At 39.0% G+C, this 19,296-nt stretch overlaps 1 protein-coding gene across 3 annotated transcripts in view; it reads right to left on the reverse strand.

Moving 5' to 3' along the window:
• The window catches only part of GOLGA4 (golgin A4), a 121,450-nt gene that overhangs the window by 40,375 nt on the left and 61,779 nt on the right, over positions 1-19,296 (reverse strand). For all 3 annotated transcript variants that reach the window (XM_045004619.1, XM_045004618.1, XM_045004620.1), the window contains 6 exons: positions 17,683-17,861; positions 15,992-16,123; positions 14,110-14,265; positions 8,833-13,139; positions 6,580-6,701; positions 3,166-3,296 (listed from right to left, as the gene is read on the reverse strand). In XM_045004619.1, the coding sequence (XP_044860554.1) occupies positions 3,166-3,296; positions 6,580-6,701; positions 8,833-13,139; positions 14,110-14,265; positions 15,992-16,123; positions 17,683-17,861 (5,027 nt within the window). The remainder of the gene's footprint in view (positions 1-3,165; positions 3,297-6,579; positions 6,702-8,832; positions 13,140-14,109; positions 14,266-15,991; positions 16,124-17,682; positions 17,862-19,296) is intronic.

Here is a 19,296-nt window from a genome sequence, read left to right on the forward strand (position 1 = left end):
CCCAAATCTTAACCATAAAGCCTGCACTGCATGCACATGGGAGGCAGGATCAGGGGCGGCTCTACCTTTTTGGCCGCCCCAAGCAGTCATGCGCGGGAGGCGCCCCGGAGCCGCGGACCTCCCGCGGGCATGACTGCGGAGGGTCGGCTGGTCACGCGGCTCGGCTGGACCTCCCGCAGCTGCGGACGGTTCGCAGGTCCAGCAGCTCTGCTTGAGCTGCCGCAGGCATGCCTGCGGGAGGTCCAGCCGAGCCGCGGGACCAGCGAACCGTCCGCAGTCATGCCTGTGGGAGGTCCACTGGAGCCGCGGGACGAGCGCCCCCTCCGCAGTCATGCCTGCGGCAGGTCCGGTCGTCCCGGGGCTCCGGTGGACCTCCCGCAGGCATGACTGCGGCAGGTCCGCCGGCCCAGCCTGCCGCCCCCCCGGAAAAGGGCTGCCCCACGCGCGTGCTTGCCGCGCTGGGGTCTGGAGCCGGCCCTGGGCAGGATGAAAGATGACACACGTTAAACAAGATCCTTCATTTTTAACTCTCGCATAAATCTAGATTAACCTAACTAGTGCAACATTCAATTTTTCCTCTAATGAGATATTTTAGTTTGTGTTTTGAAGATCACAGAACACAAATTATAGACTACCACTGTCTTATAAATCCTTACATTTGGGGGACTTTCATAAATCCTTTATCACGCAGTATTTCTCATTAAAGATAAGGAGACACCTGATGAAAAATGCCAGAATAAAAAGTAAATAAAATCATAGAAAGTTTAGTAGACTGATCTATTTCTTTGTCTCCTATGATGTCCAGATGTCAAATTACAATCTTTACTGAGATTACTAAATTTCTCTAACTAGTTTTAAAAAGGTAATCACAGATTTATATAGGCAGAAGCATACATAATAGTTCTACAATATATAGTTTATAAGCAGTAAACAATGTAACTTATTTAGTCTTTATACCATAACATGTATAGCTGTTAAAGAACACTGCACATTTTTATACTGCAAGAAAGTTGATATGAAATTTGTTGCTCAAATCATGATTTAATAAAGGGGTATATGGATGGGCAATAATGGACAGCCATTTTCTCCCTATTATAAAGTTAATTAGATAGCCATATTTCCTATTTCAAGAAGAGATCTTAGAGCTGACACATTCCCCACCTAATATTTTGCTGATCTATGATTACTTTTTAAAAAGTGATCTAAGAAGCAAGATAGAACCAATGAATAAAGTGTTTGCTAACAAAGTAATGGAAGCTAACTTTCAAGCGCTAAATACAGCCTGGAAGTGAGGGTGTTAAGATCTGGAACACATAGAGACAAACAGTTTTTTGTAGTTTTCTCTAACATCTGCTCTGTTGTATACACTAGTGGTATTCATCATTACTATAAAATTCATGAAAAAGAAGAGATGGATATGTAAAATTCATGTTTGCAGTGTTGTAGCTGTGTTGGTCCCAGGATATTAAAGAGAGACAGGATGGGTGAGTTAATATCTTTTACTGGAACAACTTCTGTTGGTGAAAGAGACAAGCCTTCGAGCTACAAAAAGCTCTTTATAGTCTTCATTTATTTCAACTGCACAGCAATCAAAATAGTGTGAATACCAAAACATGATAGGAACAATGCATGTCAGAAACCTGAGAGAAATTTTAACAAAAGGAATTTTAAAAACATTGAGGAAGCTCTATGCAGACGTTGAAAGTAAAGCCCTATTCACAAAAAGTTATATAAAAACATAGGGTTAGAAGGGACGGCAAGGGTCATCTAGTCTAACCCCCTGCCAAAATTCAGGATTTGTTGTGTCTAAACCATACAAGAGAGTGGATGAAAAAAAAGGCGGGAGTACTCCCAAAACACAAAACTAGAATTATGACACAAAGGGATTAACTTTATTGTTATAAATTAGAAAATGAAATCAGGGAAAGTGATTCTGGGCCAAATTCTACCCTGCCTTACACACTTGGCCCGTCCACTGAACTCTTCAGGATGCATGAGGTATAAAATCAGAATATGGTCCTCTGCCCTTAGATTCCTTTCTATTTTTAAAATAGAACATAGTCCTCTTAACTTTGCCTGATATGCAGTCCTTCACATTGGTCACTGAAGGAACACTAACAGGACAAAACCATTTACGTTTTTTAATTGCTACTATGCAACCAACACCACCTTTGATTATTAAACTTGACTCCTTTTAAAACCTCATGCTACTTCATGCTATTTGTTTACTTTCTGCATTTCACTTTGGAAACTGCTCTTACACTCAGATGTGTGTGCAGACCTTTAAACCTAAAGTGTAGGCCTGGCTTGACATGAGTAAGTAAACATAGGTAGGCCTCATTTTTGGTAGACAGGATTAGGGCAGGGACTAGATCAGAAAGCTGAAAACAGAATGTTTGTGCCAAGATAAGTAAATAGGTCACTAAGCTAACAGACAATGTCTGAGCTAGCTAAGATGGTAAGAGGGGCAGACACCCAGGGAACCATTTACTAAGTCCAAGAACATGTACAGCAAGTGGACAGAATATGTTGTATAGGGATTGGTTCCTGTAAAATAACCAAACCAGTCCCAAAACATGTAATGCAATGTATAGTGAATGTGAGTGTAATGTGTATATAAATTAAGGGGATTTCTGTGTAACCTCGGTTGTGTATTATGTCTGATACCCACCCACTATGCTTGAGCCTGTTCAACTCAAGAATAGCTTGATTGTATACCAATAAAGTTTGGAGTTGAGCTGAGTGGATAAGGTCTTGGAGGCTACTGAGTGGATAAGCTGTCAGAAGCCACCCCAACACTAAGCAGAGCCCTGATTAACTTACTTGGGCTCTGGAGTTTATGGACTTTGCTGATGGATCAAGATCTCAGTTGAGCACTAAAAGTAAACTAGCCTTATTTTTGTGTCTAGCCAGGTTTATCTTGGGATTCTCATGGACTAGCAAATGCAGAAAGATTTTAAGTGCAAACACTGCAGGGCAATATTTAGATCTAAACAAAAAAATTTAATCTGAAATATTAAACCCATAAAAAGAATTTATATAATAATGTGTTTTTTAAACTCTCCTATAAAGATTAAAATGTTTGCCTAAAAGGACCCATTGGGAAGTTTAAAAAACAGAATTATACTGAAATGTACTGAATCAGATCACTCTCAGAAAAGATACCTCAAGGATTTCTTCATACTTTTTTACAGTTCTTTTTAGATCGTCATCTTTTTCAGCAATTTTTCTATGCAACTGTGTTGTCTCTGCATGATGGGTTTCTATCAGTTCAGTTTCCACATCCTGGGCTTTACCTGTTTTTTAAAAAAGTCAAGAAATATCACAACTGATTAGGTAGCTATATTTTAACAAATATAAAACAACATCACATTATGAACAGGATTAAAAAGTAAGATTTGAAGATACTTCGATAAAGGTGTACGAAAAAAATCTTTCAACAGGCAAAAATCAAGGAAGTCAAACAATTCATGCTATACATGTTCTAAAAGTAGTGGTCTCTCTCTTTTTCAGCCTGAGGGCCAAACAGATTTCAAGAAGGTGAAAGGTCACAATACTTAGCAGCAGATTCAGTGCTACCATACTATGTAGGTTTTTATCCCATGCACACGATCATAGTAACTGACTGCCTTCCAGTTGTGCATTAAGCAACATGACTAATATCTGCTGCATGTTTGTTCTCTTATCCCTCTGGTGTCTTTGTTTTGACAGAGGATTTATTTATTTATTTATTTACATATATACATGTATTTATGTAAGAGAAGGCAAAGTCAAAGAAGTGTGCTTTGTATTTCAATCAAAAGGCAGTGAGGTTTGTGGTGGTCCTTAGGAAGTTCATTCCACAGTCCAGGACTGGCCCCGAGAAAGTTCTCTCACACAGATGAATTTTACCTTTGTTAAAGAGTTCCTCTGTTCCAGGGAATGAAGTTGTTGACATGCTCTTCATCCCAGGGCTTTAGGTGGTCTTAAAGCTATCCTGGGACCCAGGCCATGGAGAGCCTTGAAGATAAGGACTGAGACCTTGAACTTGACTTGATATTCTATGGGAAGTCAGCATAGAGAGCAGAGGACAGGTTTGTTGTGCTCACAGTAGCTTGTATTGCTGAGGAGAAGCGCTGCAGCATTCTGTACTAGTTGGGAGTTTCCTAAGCACTGTAGTCTTTGTGCCCAGGTATATCCGATTGTTCTAGTCCAGCCAAGAGGTGATGAAGGCAAGAATAACTGAGGCCAGGTCTTTATCCACCAGAATGGAACAGATTTTCCTAGCCAACCAGAGATGGTCAAAAGTGTTACCCACGAAAGCTGCTATACAAGACCTTTGCATCAGCAAAGAATCCAGAACCACTCCTAAACTAAAGACTTAGTTGACCAACTGTGAGTGTGTACCTTCAACCAAAGGAGACTGTACCATAGCTGTAAACTCTTCAAAATACCAGCCTCACTGATGTGTTGCTTGGATTCAGCTTCAGCCAGTTGTTCTACATTCATGAGCTATCTTGTCCAAACACTGGATCATCTTGGTGGCAGTGGTATGGCCATATGTGGTGAAGGATTGGTAGAGCTGCATGACTCACCTACTGAGTGCTGGCATTTGAGTCCACTTGGTACAACCAGTTCAACTTGTGGGTGCATGTAGATGTTGAAAAGGACTAGAGAGACAACTGATCCTTCTGAGACTCCGTAAGTGAATGGTCTAGTGATGGAGGTGGAGTTTCCCAGCATTACTCGTTGGGTGTGTCCCTCCAGGGATACACCCAACCATTTTAGCATATTACCCTGGACTCTTGCCACCTCTCTTGGATAGGACAGCGGTATCTCATGGTCAACAGTGCTGAATGCTAGATAGAGGTACAAGAGGATAAGAACAGATGTCTGCCCTCTATCCATTGACAGGATATCATCCATGAGTGCCACTGTAGCAGTTTTAGTTCCATGTCCTGGCCTGAATCTAGATGCCCTATTCTGCCAGCATGAGGGAGCAGAAAACACCTGCAATTCCCTGTCTCAATTCCCCAGGTACAAGGGCATCTCTAGCAAAAACAGAGCCAGAATAGCCTGTTCCTATGCTTCCTCCTCCCCTCAGAGTTTTAGGCACAGGGACAGGCAAGGTGTAGATGAAGCAGCATGTTGTGCTCCAGCTATTCTCAGCTGGCATATGATCCTTTTGGAACCATTTTCAGCTGGCACAGGTTAGACTGACTCTCAGTGCTAAAAGCCACAGGGTGAATTTCCAATTCAAAATCAAATATACATTTTCTTAAACAATTGCCATCAAAGGCTACAGTCAGAAACCCTGGTCTAATGCCTGTTATAAGTTTGTTGTACTGAACACACAAGTTTTAAAATGCAAACTCAACAACCAATTACTATTACTGCACTTTGACTTCCATCTCATGTAACAGGATACAAATCATCTCACATACTTATAATTTACCTGTAGAAATTCCTAAAAAGCTAGTTAACTATGCACAAGTCAGGTGTCTTATACACTGGCGGGTGCAGAAGTCCACAGCAACTGCTAGGGAACCCAATTTCTGGGTATAAGAAAGAACAGCTGCAAAAGTACAAAGTTTCCAGTGTACATCTTATAACAGGGGTTGGCAACCTACGGCATGCGTGCCGAGCCGATTTTTGATGGCACACGGTGCGGGCTGAGCCACTCAGACCACCGCCGTTCTGAGATTCCCGCTGCTGGCCCCTTGCCAGCTGGGGTCCCACTCAGCACCCGCTGCTGCCTGGGGGAAGAAACCCCAGGCTGGCAGCAGGATGAGACCCCGGCTGGCAGAACCCAGCAGCTGAAACCCCAGAGCGAGGGAAAACGGAGACACTCAGCCCATCGCCGAAACCCCGCCGCAGCCCTGCTCACCTTGCTTCTGGTTGGAGTTCCAGCGCAGGTCCCCTGCCAAACAGGGTCCAGGCCTCTGGCCCTGCTCAGCCCTACCAGCCGCCAGCTCCACTCACCTCAGCTGCCGATCTGGGGTTCCAGCCGGTTAACAACCGATCACTCAGAAGCCTGTGTGCAGCTTAAGGTATCCAAATACGTGCCAGACATTGGAAAACTCAGCAAGCAAAAGCAAGGGCAAGGACCACACTAAACTAATAAGATCTGCATTTTAATTTAATTTTAAATAAAGCTTCTGAAAGATTTTGAAAACCTTGTTTACTTTACATATAACAGTAGTTTGGTTATATATTATACACTTATAGAGAGACCTTCTAAAAAATGTTAAAATGTATTACTGGCACGCGAAGCCTTAAATTAGAGTGTATACATGAAGACTCAGCACACCACTGCTGAAAGGTTGCCGACCCCTGTCTTATAAGCTTTACAATTGCTCCCTAGGCAAGAATAATATTCCCCACTGCAGAAGCAGGGGGGGTTTCCTGACCTGGTTTTCAGCTCTCTAGGCAGGGCTAACTTCACACAACAATGGGTACTACTCAGATCTGTGACTCTTCCTCCTCTATGATACCCATGAAACTGACCCTATGAAAGTTAACCTGAAATTTCGACAATTTTTATTTGTAATAAACAAAACAACAAATCCATACAGATTACAATGACAACATTTCACTTACTGATAGTTTCATGTACAGCTGTTTCCAATTCCCTTTCCTTTTGAGCCAGCTGAGTATTAAACTCCCTCATCAACTGCTTTAAGGTGGAGTTGTGCTTTAGTTCAATATCTTCCTGTTCAATTCTGTACAACAGAACAAAAAAAGTCAAGAAATTCATTACTGATCTGAAGCGTATAAAGGAAAGACCAAAAGTAGTTTAGAGTTTCTCCAAGACTCTTACTTAAGCATGGTTTTGCATTGAGGGGAAGGTTGGCATTGGGATTAATTCCCTGGGGCCCAGGGAGGCTATTTGCTCCTTTCCTATAGGATGCACCTGGAAGGCCCAAATGTTTTGCCATGATGGAAGAGACCAATAAAAATGAATCATGGGACTTTTGCTCTGGGAAGATCAAGACAGGAATGCTCTGCATGTAGACAGCAATATTAGACAAAGCCTGGGTTGAGAAACTGTTAGCACTCTCAACAGTATACCATGTTTTTATGGCGCACAAGTGCACACACACAAACACAGAAGTTTTGGGTTTTTTTTAAATCAGCTTGTACCTCTTTCTTTGAAGTCCACTGCCTGAATTTTCAACTGGATTTTGGGTACAACCTGAGGCACCTTAAAGGTGAGCAACCTTTCAGAAGGTAGATGAAGCATCCAAAAATCACATTACTTTTGCAAATTCAGGCCCATAATTGTACTCTGCGTAAATCTTCTTAAGTATCATGTTTTCTTAATATCCTTTCCCCATTCTCCATTTTGAGGAAATTAAAACTGTGTGTATATTTTAAGCTGTGTATTGAGAGGCACTCGTTACTCCTGGGGGAATTCTGCGCTACTGCACACATGCATAATGAGCCCTGCAGATTTCTAATTTTTTGTGCAGAAAAAAGCTTCTGCCAAAATGTTGCTACTGTTCCACCTTTTTCCCAACAAAGGGTGATGTGGAGCAAAGCTGCAGCTCCCCACCAGCGAGGGAAGAGAGAGCTGCCTTCGCAGGAGACAGGGGCTATGGGGAGACAGACACCATGAGGCTGCTGGGAGGGTCAGACGGGAGCTCATAAAGGCTAGTGGGGGAGGACAGACTGGGGCAGGGGCTGAATGGGAGTGGAGGCACAGGGCCACATGGGGACGGGGGTGCAGAGCTACAGAGTGACAGGGAGTGGCTGGGTGGGGGCACAGAGACACCTGGTGATGGGGAAGGGGATGCAGAGCTACATAGGGACAGGTGAGTGGCTGGGTGAGGGCACATGGGAACAGGGGCAGATGTGCCTGACTGAATAGGAGAGGCTAGGGGTTTGCAGGGTAAGCTCCCTAACAATCCCTCCCTGCCCCCCTCAAAAAAACCTGTTACATACTTTTCCCATCGACACCCAACAACCCTCCAAGTTCACACCCAGGCTCCTTCCCAGCAATTTACTTCCCTCTCCCTCAGCTCCTCCACTACCCCTGACTCTCCCAAGCCTTTGCACTGCTTCTGAGGGGTGCAGGAAATACAGTTCTGTATTGTAGTTTAAGTTAATTATTACTCGTAGTTGTGTATTAATATGCCTAGTAGGGAATCTATTTGTCAAAAAACATTTCCTGAATCTTTTTTGTTGTCTGTATTGTTACAGACATACTTGCTGACAGGTATTTTGACATACACCTCTACCCCAATATAACGCTGTCCTTGGGAGCCAAAAAATTATACCGCGTTATAGGTGAAACCGCGTTATATCTAACTTGCTTTGATCTGCCGGAGTGCGCAGACCCGCCCGCCCTCCCCCCCGTGCACTGCTTTACCGCATTATATCCGAATTCGTGTTATATCAGGTCGCGTTTTATCAGGGTAGAGGTGTAAATGAACAAAAATAACTGAAATTGGTGTGATTATATTGTGTTATTTTGACAAAATAAAATATGCAGAATTTTAAAATATTGTGCGCAGAATTTTTATTTTTTTGTTGGAGAATTCCACCAGGAGTAAGTTGTATAGGAAAGCTTCAAAAAACATCACTGGGCCCAAACCAAGAGTGATATATATGGTTGTTTTGCAAAATACTGTATTTTTCTTTGGTTTATGAACTAAAATTTATTTTTTCACTTGTTCCTGAAGGATTACTTTCAAGTGTTTTTTTTTAAATAAATCCTTAGTAAAATATTAATCGCTATTTTACTCGTATAAAGTAAGCTTAAAAATGTATGTATTCATCTTCAGGTTAAAGTGACTAAAGATCACGTTTTTTTTTTAAAGAGTTTAATGGACTAAGGAATATAGATGAAACCTGATTTTCTGTTCCATTTCTTCTAAAGATTCCTTCTTCATTATATCTAGTTCTTGCTGATGCTCCTTCCGCAAAGTACGCAAATCCTTCTGCACCTTGCTTATTTCTTTGCGCAGTTTTTGCTTCTCTCTCTCAGCCTCCTCCAGTTTAGCTTGCAAGTCCTTTTGCTGAGTCTGCATATCACCAAGTAATTTCTGCAGCTCCAAATCAGATTTAGTCTTTTCTTCTGCATTTTCTTCAAAAACTTTCAGCTGTCTATTTCTTTCATCCAACTGCTGCTGGAGACCTTGCAATTTTTCTTCATATTTCAAAGATACCTCTGCCATATCAATCTTACATGCTTCTTTCTTCTTTATTATATCATCCTCCAACTCTCTTATCTTCTGCTCCAAAGACTGACTCACTTTATCCTTTTCTTGAAACTGTTTCTGAAAGTCTCCAATCACATTTTCCATATCATAATGTTTTTGTACTTGGGCTTTTAATTCTTCTCTGATGCTTGCTAAGTCATCTCCATCTTGTGTGTGTTGATCCAGCAACAAAGAATATTTCTTATTTTTTCCCTCTATTTCTTTCTGGAGCCTTTCAATCACAGATTGTTCTTCTTTTAGCTTTTTCTCGGTACATTCCAATTTTTTTAAGAGTTCCTCCTGTTGGCTTTTCATTTTCAGCTTAGAGTCATTACTTTCTTGTTGCTCATTCTCATACTTCTTCAATAATCCATCCTTATCTATTAAGTCTTTTTGTATTACACTTATTTTCTCTTCATACATCTGTCGTACGTTCTCTAGCACACTGGCTTTTTCTTGCTCTAAGGAAGCTTTTTCATTTTCTACTTTTTGCATCATTTCTCTTTCCAAGTCTGCTGAGTCTCTTATTAATCTGTTTTTTTCTTCTAAATCCATAATTTTGGCCTCTCTTTCCTGCATTTTTTGTTCTAAATCTTTTAACTGATTTTCCATAGCTAGCTTAAACTGTTGTTCCTTTTCTTCCATTTGAGAGGTCAACTGCTTCTTAACGGAAGCTATTTTTTGTTCCGCCTTTTTTTTCAGGTCTGCTAATTTAGTAGTGTTTTCTGCATTCATCCTATCTTCCAGCATCTTCAACTCTTCTTCTTTGCTTTTCATCATTGCAGTTTTCATTTGTTCAAATTCCCTCTGCTTTGTATTGAGTTCAGCTTTCACTGAATCCATTTGCTTTTCAAGACTTAGCACTTTTTCTTCTGCCTCCTTCAACCTGTTGTCCTTTTCGACAACTACAACCTCAGCCTGCTGAAGTTGCTGAACAAGCTCTTTTTGCTCAGAGTCTCTTTGCTGGTTGTGCCTTTTAAGTTCTTCCATTAAAGAATCATTTTCCGCTGTTTTCCGAGCAATGTGTTCCTCTAGCTCAGTAATTCTCGCTGTTTGGATTTTTAACTCTGCAGTTAATTTTCCCTCTTGCTTTTCCCTTCTCCTCTGCTTTTGTTCCATTACATCTTTCAAACTATCTAAATTCCTGCTTTGCTTATCCAGCTCCTCCTTAAGTTGATTTATCTCTTCATCCTTTCCACCAACTTGGATATTATTTAATTCAAGCTTGCTTTGTAATTCTTTAATGGTATTGTGATTCTGGGTAAACCTTAACTGTGCTTTTTTCTTCCATTCTGACAGTTTGTTCATCCAGTGGTCTACCTGCTCCAAAGCTGATGCTTTTTCTTGACTCAGTGACTCAACCCTGGAAGATAATTCCTGCACCTGATTCAATAATTGCAGCTGATCCTCTTGGTGTTGCTTGCTTAACAAAGATATGGCTGCTTCTTTTTCTGTTAAACCTATGCTGTTTTCAAGTTTGATATTTAGTTCATTCACAAGCTTGTTGAGAGCACAGATCTCAGATTCTTTTTCCTTAAGCTCCTCTCTCATTGAAGTGACAACATTAATATTTTCAGATAATTCTTTCCTTAACTGTGTGATACAAGTTTCCTTCTCTGTTGCAGCCTGTTGCTGATGCCCTCCTTCTTTTTGCAACAGCTCCTTTTCTGTTACAAGTCTTTCAATGTCAGCTTTCATGAGTATAATTACATTTTCCTTATCTTGTAACTGTTGTGTTGACTCCTGCAAAGAGCTACTTACTGTAGTATGATGTTCTGTTATTTGTCTAAGCTGTGTTTCTAGTTCAGGAATTTTACAGTTTTTAATTAATATTGCTTTTTTAATTGTTGTAGTTTGATGTTGACAATGTGCAATTCTGGAGATTACTAAATTAATTTTTTCAGTACATTTTTCAATTACTTCATTGGTTTTAGTTTGCAATAAAGTGTCAGCTTCCTTCCAGTAAATATCTAGCTGTGCTGCTAGTTCACTTGACAACCTCTCAAATTCAATTTGTTTTTGCTGACTCGCCAAATGTTTATCCTCTAGTTTTTTCTCGTAATCCTCACATTCTTTACAATGTGAGGATTCCAGAATTTGGAGTTTTTCATCAGATGTTTTCAGCATATCTGTCAGTTCCGTAACTTTTATCTTGTGTTTTTCTTCCATTGTTTTCTGCTCCCTGAGCTGTTCCTGTAGTACAGCCCTGTCCTTCAGAGAGTGACTGAGGTCATCTTCTAGTTTTTCAAGTTGTGCTTTGAGATCAGTTTCACTTTGTGACAAGGTGTTCACCTGTGCCAATAACTGCTTTAGTTGTTCTTGCAATTCATTCCAAGATTCGTCTCTCTTCACTTGTTCTTCCTTCAGCCGGGTGATCTCTATGTCAGTCCCCTCTTTCTCAGCACTGAAGGTGGCTAGCTTCTGCTTCAGGTCTCCAACTTCCTTCTCTTTTTTATGTAGTTCCATTTCATGCTTTTCCTTGAGCTCTTCAACCTGCTGAATAAGTTTTTCCCCCCATGTTTGTGCAACTTCTTCTAGTTCCCGCCTATGAGCTTCTGCAAGACTTTCTAGCTGCTCCTTTTGATTCATTTCCAGTTTTGACACAGCATCATTTATTCCAGCTGAGCTGGCATGTGCCATTTCCAGCATTTTTGCATTGAAATGTTTCTCTTTCTGACTGAACTCCAACTGCTTGTTTTCAAATTCTTTTTTCAGTTTAGTTTCTTGTTCTGAAAGTTTCTTCTTGAACATTTCTTGCATCTCTTTTGCTTTTTGTTTGATTTTTTCCATCTTGGTTTCTTGATCTTTTGAACTATTTTCATATTCAACTTGTAAAGCACTAATTCTCTCCTCTTTGGCTGATAATTTCTGTCTGAGGTCTTCCACTTGTTGATTCTGCTGCTTTTTTAGTTGTTCAAGTTGATTTTCTCTCTCAACCAAATCTCTCTTTGCCTGATCAGTCTCTGTACCGAGATCTTTCAGTTGAGAGTCATACTGTTGCTTTAGAGAGGTTATTTTCTGCATGTTTTCACTGATCTGCTCTTCCAGCTGCTGCCTCAAGTCGTGTACCTGGGATATGTAAGCATCTAATTCAGTCCTAACTTCATTCAGCTGTGATTCAGCTCTTACAATCTGTTCTTTAAGATGTGATTTTTCAGCTTCCATATTTGTCATCTTTTGTTGCAGCTCTGTTAACTGTCCTTCATAAACCCTTGCCTGCTCACTGGAGTTATTTTGGTGTGACTGGCAGAGGTCTCCTAGTTTAGCAGACATTTGCTTAAGTTCAGCTTCAGATATATCAAGTGAATCCTTTAGTTTGTGTTCTTGTGCTTTTAATTCCTCCAGATGTTTTTCTTTTTCTTCCAACTGTACCTTGAGTTGGTTAGTTTCTTCTGTGTGTGCCTTCTCAATTCCTTGGACAGATATGTCATGCTCTTTAACCATCATGTCAATTTTTTCCTGGTACTGGTTTCTCTGTTGTTCCAGTTTTGCCTCAGACTCCTGCTTTATTTTATCGACATCATCTTTCAATACAAAGTGCTCTTGTTCTAGGTCATGACGTATTTTTAGTGCTTCTGATAACTCAAAAGATAATGCTTCTAGCTCTGTTTGTTTCACATCAAGCTTTTCTAATGTTTTTGCATTCATCTCTTCTATGTGTGCACGGAAAACTGTCTCTTTTTCTTTCAACATTATATCCATTTCTTGCTCATGTTTCTCTCTCAATTTCTCTATTGTGGACTGTTGCTGTTGCTTTAAGATTTGAAGTTTTTCTGTCCAAAGTTCTTCCTCCTGCTGCTTCACATTTTCTAGCTCTTCCCTGTGCTTTTCAACCATTACAGTGATTTCTTTATTGTACTTGTTTTTTTCAGACTCTATCAAAGTACTTAGTTCCTCCAATTGTCTTTTGTCATCTTGTGAATACTTTGCAAGGGAACTTTCCAATTCAAGAATTCTCTGTTGAAAGAAGATTTTTAAAAGTAGTATGAATAAACAATGTTTAATATAAAGAATTGTAATGCCTGCTTAATTATTTACCAGATTCAAATTCTACAAATTCCAACTGTAGCCCACTTAAAAAAAAAAATAATAATAATAATCAACACACTAAAACAAACAGAATCAATTTGTTTTATGTAAGCCATTTATTATATTGTCATTTGTTATTAATTTTGTTTCCACTAAGTTATATGGTAATAATAAAATAAAAGAAGTCCTTTTATTTCACTTATATTAAAAATTTAGATGTGATAACTTCTTTGAAAGGTTTTAAAATAATTTAATAAATACATAAGGTAATTCAGCAGAACTGCTCTGAGCTTCAGAGGCTAATGGCTCTGGTTCCAGTAGTTTGAATGTCGGCAGGTGCTCAGTAGTCTTCGCACACATCTGCTAACGTACCTTATTCCTGGCCTTTACAATGCTGATAGTATAATCCTAGACCTGTCTTGAGCAGAAACCTCCAATCTAGAAAAATTCTGTAGTGGTTTAGTAATGTATAAAATATCCGTTAGGTAACAAGTAGATAAAATTATTTTACTTGTGACCTAAAGGGTCAGATCCTTCAAACTCTCACTCAAGCAAAGTCTTATTCACTTGATCATTATTTATTGTTAACATTTATATCATGGTACTACCAAGAGGCCAAAAAGATTGACCTCTTTGTGCTAGGAAACGTATGCAAAAATTCTGCATGGGGAATACAAGTTCATGCCCTAGGCCTGAACATGAAAAAAGTATATTTCCATGTTCTGCCATTTAATGCTCCACAAAATTATAAACTGCAGCACATCATGATAACAAAAACATGTTTTAAGTGTGACAGTCTTTCATCATAGCCAATTCACACAAGTTCACCATGTCTATTAGTATGAAGCTGTTAATATGCAGAAAAGTGGTTAGTTACAATTTTGAAAATTTTACTCACCGTTCTAGCTGTCTGTATTTCTTGTTGCATGCCTTGAAGTTTCTTCTCAGACTCTGATTGTATTGCTTTTTTCTGCAGTTCTAATTCTTCTAATGCCAGAGATTCCTGTTGTTCTTTTTCTTGTACTGTCTGTAAACACTCACTTTGACTTTTTTCCTGTGTCAAAAATTATGAATAAAACAATATTGTACAAAAGAAACTTCCAATAAGTAACTCTTTTTACATCATGATATAGTTCTACAAAGCAATTAGCAAGAGAAAAGGAAATCACATTTCAAAGGATTATATAACTACATTTTCTACCCACAATCGATTACTTTGTTTTTCATAGCAAAACACAAAATTTTGTTAAAGATCTTTTGCAAAATCCCCATACCACCAGTAAATAGAAAGTTTTTCCAGGTAAATAGACACAAGTTAACATACTTATAATCCACCATCTTCTGCATAATCTATACTTTAAAATAAAAATTAAGCCTCTAATCTTTATGATTGAGAAAACAGTCTTCAAAATGTGAACTGAGTGTTAATGCAGTGTAACTGTTTCCGTGTCGGTCCCAGGATATTAGAGAGAAATGGTAGGTGAGGTAATATCTTTTGTTGGACTAACTTCTGACCTGAAGGAGGGCTCTGTGTGGCTCAAAAGCTTAAAACATAAGAACAGCCATACTGGGTCAGACCAAAGGTCCTTTTAGCCCAGTATCCTGTCTTCCGACAGTGGCCAATGATAGGGGTCCCAGAGGGAATGAACTGAACATGTAATCATCAAGTGATCCACCTCCCTGTCACCCATTCCCAGCTTCTGGCAAACAGGGGCTAGGGATAACATCCCTGCCCATCCTGGCTAATAGCCATTGATGGACCTATCCTCCATGAATTTATCTAGTTCTTTTTTTAACCCTGTTATAGTCTTGGCCTTCATAACATCCTCTGGCAAGGAGTTCCACAGATTGACTGTGCGTTGTGTGAAAAAATATTTCCTTTTGTTTTAAACTTGCCTATAAATTTCATTTGGTGACCCCTTTTGTTCTTGTGTTATGAGAAGGAGTAACTAACATCCAAAGAAGTGAGCTGCAGCCCACGGAAGCTTCTGCTGAAATAAATTTGTTAGTCTCTAAGATGCCACAAATACTCCTGTTTTTTTTAACACTTCCTTATTTACTTTCTTCACACCCATCATCATTTTATAGACCTCTATCATACTCCCCCCTTAGTCATCTCTTTTCCAAGCTGGAAAGTCCCACTCTCATTAATCACTCCTCATATAGAAGCTGTTTCATACCCCTAATAATTTTTGTTGCCCTTTTCTGAACCTTTTCCAATTCCAATATAATCTTTTTTGAGATGGGGCAACCACATCTGCATGCAGTATTCAAGATGTGGGCATAACATGAATTTATATAGAGGCAATATGATATTTTCCATCTTATTATCTATTTCTTTCTTAATGATTCCCAACATTCTGCTCATTTTTTGACTGCCAATGTGCATTCAGTGGATGTTTTCAGAGTCATCCACAATGACTCCAAGATCGCTTTCTTGAGTGATAACAGCTTGTTTCTCTCACCAACAGAAGTTGGCCCAATAAAAGATATTACCTCACCCACCTTGTCTCTCTGAGTGTTAACACAACTGCAGTTGCTAGCCAGTGCAAGTGACTCATTATCTCAATTAAGCAGCAAGACATATAAAGAGCAGCTGCAGTATCCATACTGAATGTCTCGGACTCCTGGACTGTCTGGGACACCCTTACCAGGGGCCAACAGGGATTACTGAAAGATGGTGAGGTTTAGGGGATGAGACGTGGGTTTGCCCTACAGACAGACTTCTATTCCCACCCAGCTCTGCCAGAAGTAATGTTGTACATTTTAGGGATGCTTACAAGAGCTGCCCTCATCTTCTCCTGGAACTCCTTTTCTTGAACCTGTAATCTCTCATTTAGCTCCTGCTCTTTGGTAGCCAGTTCTCTTTTATGCAATTTCACTAGCTCAGCAACACGCTCTTCTGAAGACTTCTGTAAATCAGAGAAATTACTGATTTTTCAATTAAGAAACATCCCCTGCATTATTTCTCATACAGTGGAGGAACAATGCTAGTGAGAGTTACAAAGGGAATTGTCTAATTGCTTCCCTTTAATAGGCAGCATTTTACTCAACATGCATAAGTAAAAATTACATGTTAAAAGAATAATCCAACTAAGAAGTTATTTTAAAGTTTCCGAAATGCTTTTCCATGCTCTCTCACCTCATGCATAGTGCTAGTCACAGAATAACAAAAACTCTGAGGTCTCTCCCAACAGTGCTCCCAAATCCATTTACAGCTTTAATTTTGTTTTAAATTGGAGAAAATTTTCTCACAGCTTTACGATATAAGCTACTGTCTGTAGCTCCTTTTCTATGCTCAGTAAGTCAGTTTCATGAGCCAACATTTAGGCCAGGGGTAGGCAACCTATGGCACGGGTGCCGAAGGGGGCACGCGAGCTGATTTTCAATGGCACTCATACTGCCCGGGTCTTGGCCACCGGTTCGGGGGGCTCTGCATTTTAATTTAATTTTAAATGAAGCTTCTTAAATATTTAAAAAAATCTTATTTACTTTACATACAACAATAGTTTAGTTATATATTATAGACGTATAGAAAGAGACCTTCTAAAAATGTTAATGTATTACTGGCACGCAAAACCTTAAATTAGAGTAAATAAATGAAGACTCGGCACAGCACTTCTGAAAGGCTGCTGACCCCTGATTTAGGACAAAGCTCAACTGGTGAAATCATAGCAAGAGATACTGTTTAGTCAGATATGAAGGCCTACACAGGTAGGTAAATTATTTATGTAAACAAGTTTATAAATCCTCCCCCAGCTACAAACCACATTCACTTAAAACACGAGATTAGAACTATAGTGTGGCAATGTATTACAACAGAAAAGTTAATAACGTAACAAACACAAGAAATTGCTGTTCAAATTGAAAATTATTAGAAGAATAAGATGGAGGAACACAGATTCATATTCGAATACAGTGGATGGAATGAGAGCACATTCTACAAAAGCACACACTGTGGCAGACTTTTAAAAGCTTCAGACTTGTTAGACTAAAAATGCTAAATAAAAAAGTACTCTATTTTAAAAATCATAACCATAATAGAGACAAGGAGAATTGATATGTTAATCATACTTAGTGTTCCTTTGTCACAAATAGCACTGGAATATTTTAAGAAGCCAGTGGAAAAGCGGTGTCTATTGGGACTATTTCAGGTGCAAGGCCAGAGACACTGATTAAACAGTGTGCAACCATGAGGTCAGTTCTGAGCGGTTTGTGTGCATTTCCTTTAACATACTATTTTAAGCTTCCACAGGCTGCCAGAGAAAAGGACAGATGAATTTTGAAAGGTTTAAACTACTGCAGTACTTTATTACTGAGAACATTTTTCCTTAAAAAAATTTTTTTTCTATTAAATAGTGAGGAGTTTGAAAACAATCCTGGATATGTTAACACATTTTACAGCCAAACCTTTGTTAAATTAAAGCGTTAATTTAAAAACAAATGAGACATACTCAGTCTTAACTTTTACCTTCATAATCTCAACCACCTCCTGCTTCACCCTGGTTAACTCTTGTTGAAGAGTTACACGTTCTTCCTCACTTATTTTTTCTATTGCTTTGATTTTTTCATCCATCTCTGCTTGCAGCTTTTTCCGTGCTTCCTCTACCTTTTGGGCTGTACTCAGAGCCTTCTCAAGCTCTTCAAATGCTGCAAAAAAGAAAACAAAGATATTTGATATTCCAGAAATAATTATTTCCTTGACATGCATACAGGGCTCCCGCTAACTACAAGTTACAAACCAGATAGAAGAATCTGGCCCTAACAATCCACAGTATGCTCACATGGGCTCATTAATTGAGAAGGGGAAGAGAACAGAACAGTAGTTGCTACTTCCTAGACCAGTATTGCATTTAGGTTACTATATATTTTGCTCACCCAGAATCAGAATGAAGTGCACCAACTATAAACATATAAAACCACAGCTCTTCCTCTAGCTTCATATCCTGACTAACTGAAGCTGAAAAGGACTGAAGAATGCTCCATGAAGAAAAGGTAACTTATCACCAGTTTATTTTAAAGAAATTTTCCACTAAAATTATCGGTAGAATAAGTAGAAAGACAGGAATGACTGGAATGTATATCCACTTTTATTTAATCATAGAAAGAGTTCTGTCCTATTAGAATAAGGAAGAACAATTCTGGTACATTTCATTTATCACAGAGTTTTTGTCAGTTTATCAACAGATATCTGTGGTAAAATTGAAATATTTTTAAACTTTGCAAATTAAATATCAGAATAAAACATTACTTTTACCTGATGTTTTACCTCCAAAAAACTCAAGATTATACTAAAAATATGCCCACAATGGACACCCAGCACAGAATATTGAAATACAATAGTTATTTAAATTTGTACATGTTAATTGGTTCTCAGGAGCAAATTCTGAATCTGTTATATCGTCCAAATACGGAGAATGGTCACGATTTAAAAAATAAACATTTGCCAACTGTTAAGGCACAGTAGTATCAGCGATGTCACAGTTATTTCCTTCACACATAATAATTTAAACACATCAAGAAGTCATATTTTTGTGTTAAAATGCTACAATAGTACTGAATAATCACACCCGGTTATGCCGAGGATTCCTTTAAAATCAAGTAAATTAAACCAATGCACTAGGACTAGGATTTGGCCCTTACTGGGGAATCCTTGTTTCTGACTGTGGTAATGAGTATGGGTCTCTCTCTGCTGCACAGGCAAATAAAAAGGAAAAGCCATTTTTAAAATGGGTTCGTATATGGCTAATTGTTGGTACAGATTAGCAGAACCTTCTTTTCAGCACTTTCGTAAAACTCAACTCCAAGGTGAAAATCTCAGAAATTTCTAATCCAAAATACCTAAAAAAAAGCCTATAGCTCGATTACAAGCTTGGCTAAGTACTTGGATACTGTTTTTGAAACAAAGAGATAATGATTTTCAAAAACTTCAGAGTTCTAGCTTCTCTTCCTCTTAATAGTTTCTTTGGTTCACTATTAATCTACTGTGGTTCAGACTGATCATTACGATGCCTCTTATTCTACGACAACACAAACGGTTACATATTGTTAAGTAGTTATAATTCTTATGCACTTATGGTTACAT

The sequence above is a fragment of the Mauremys mutica genome, chromosome 2 (assembly GCF_020497125.1).
Source record: "Mauremys mutica isolate MM-2020 ecotype Southern chromosome 2, ASM2049712v1, whole genome shotgun sequence".
NCBI lineage: Eukaryota > Metazoa > Chordata > Testudines > Geoemydidae > Mauremys > Mauremys mutica.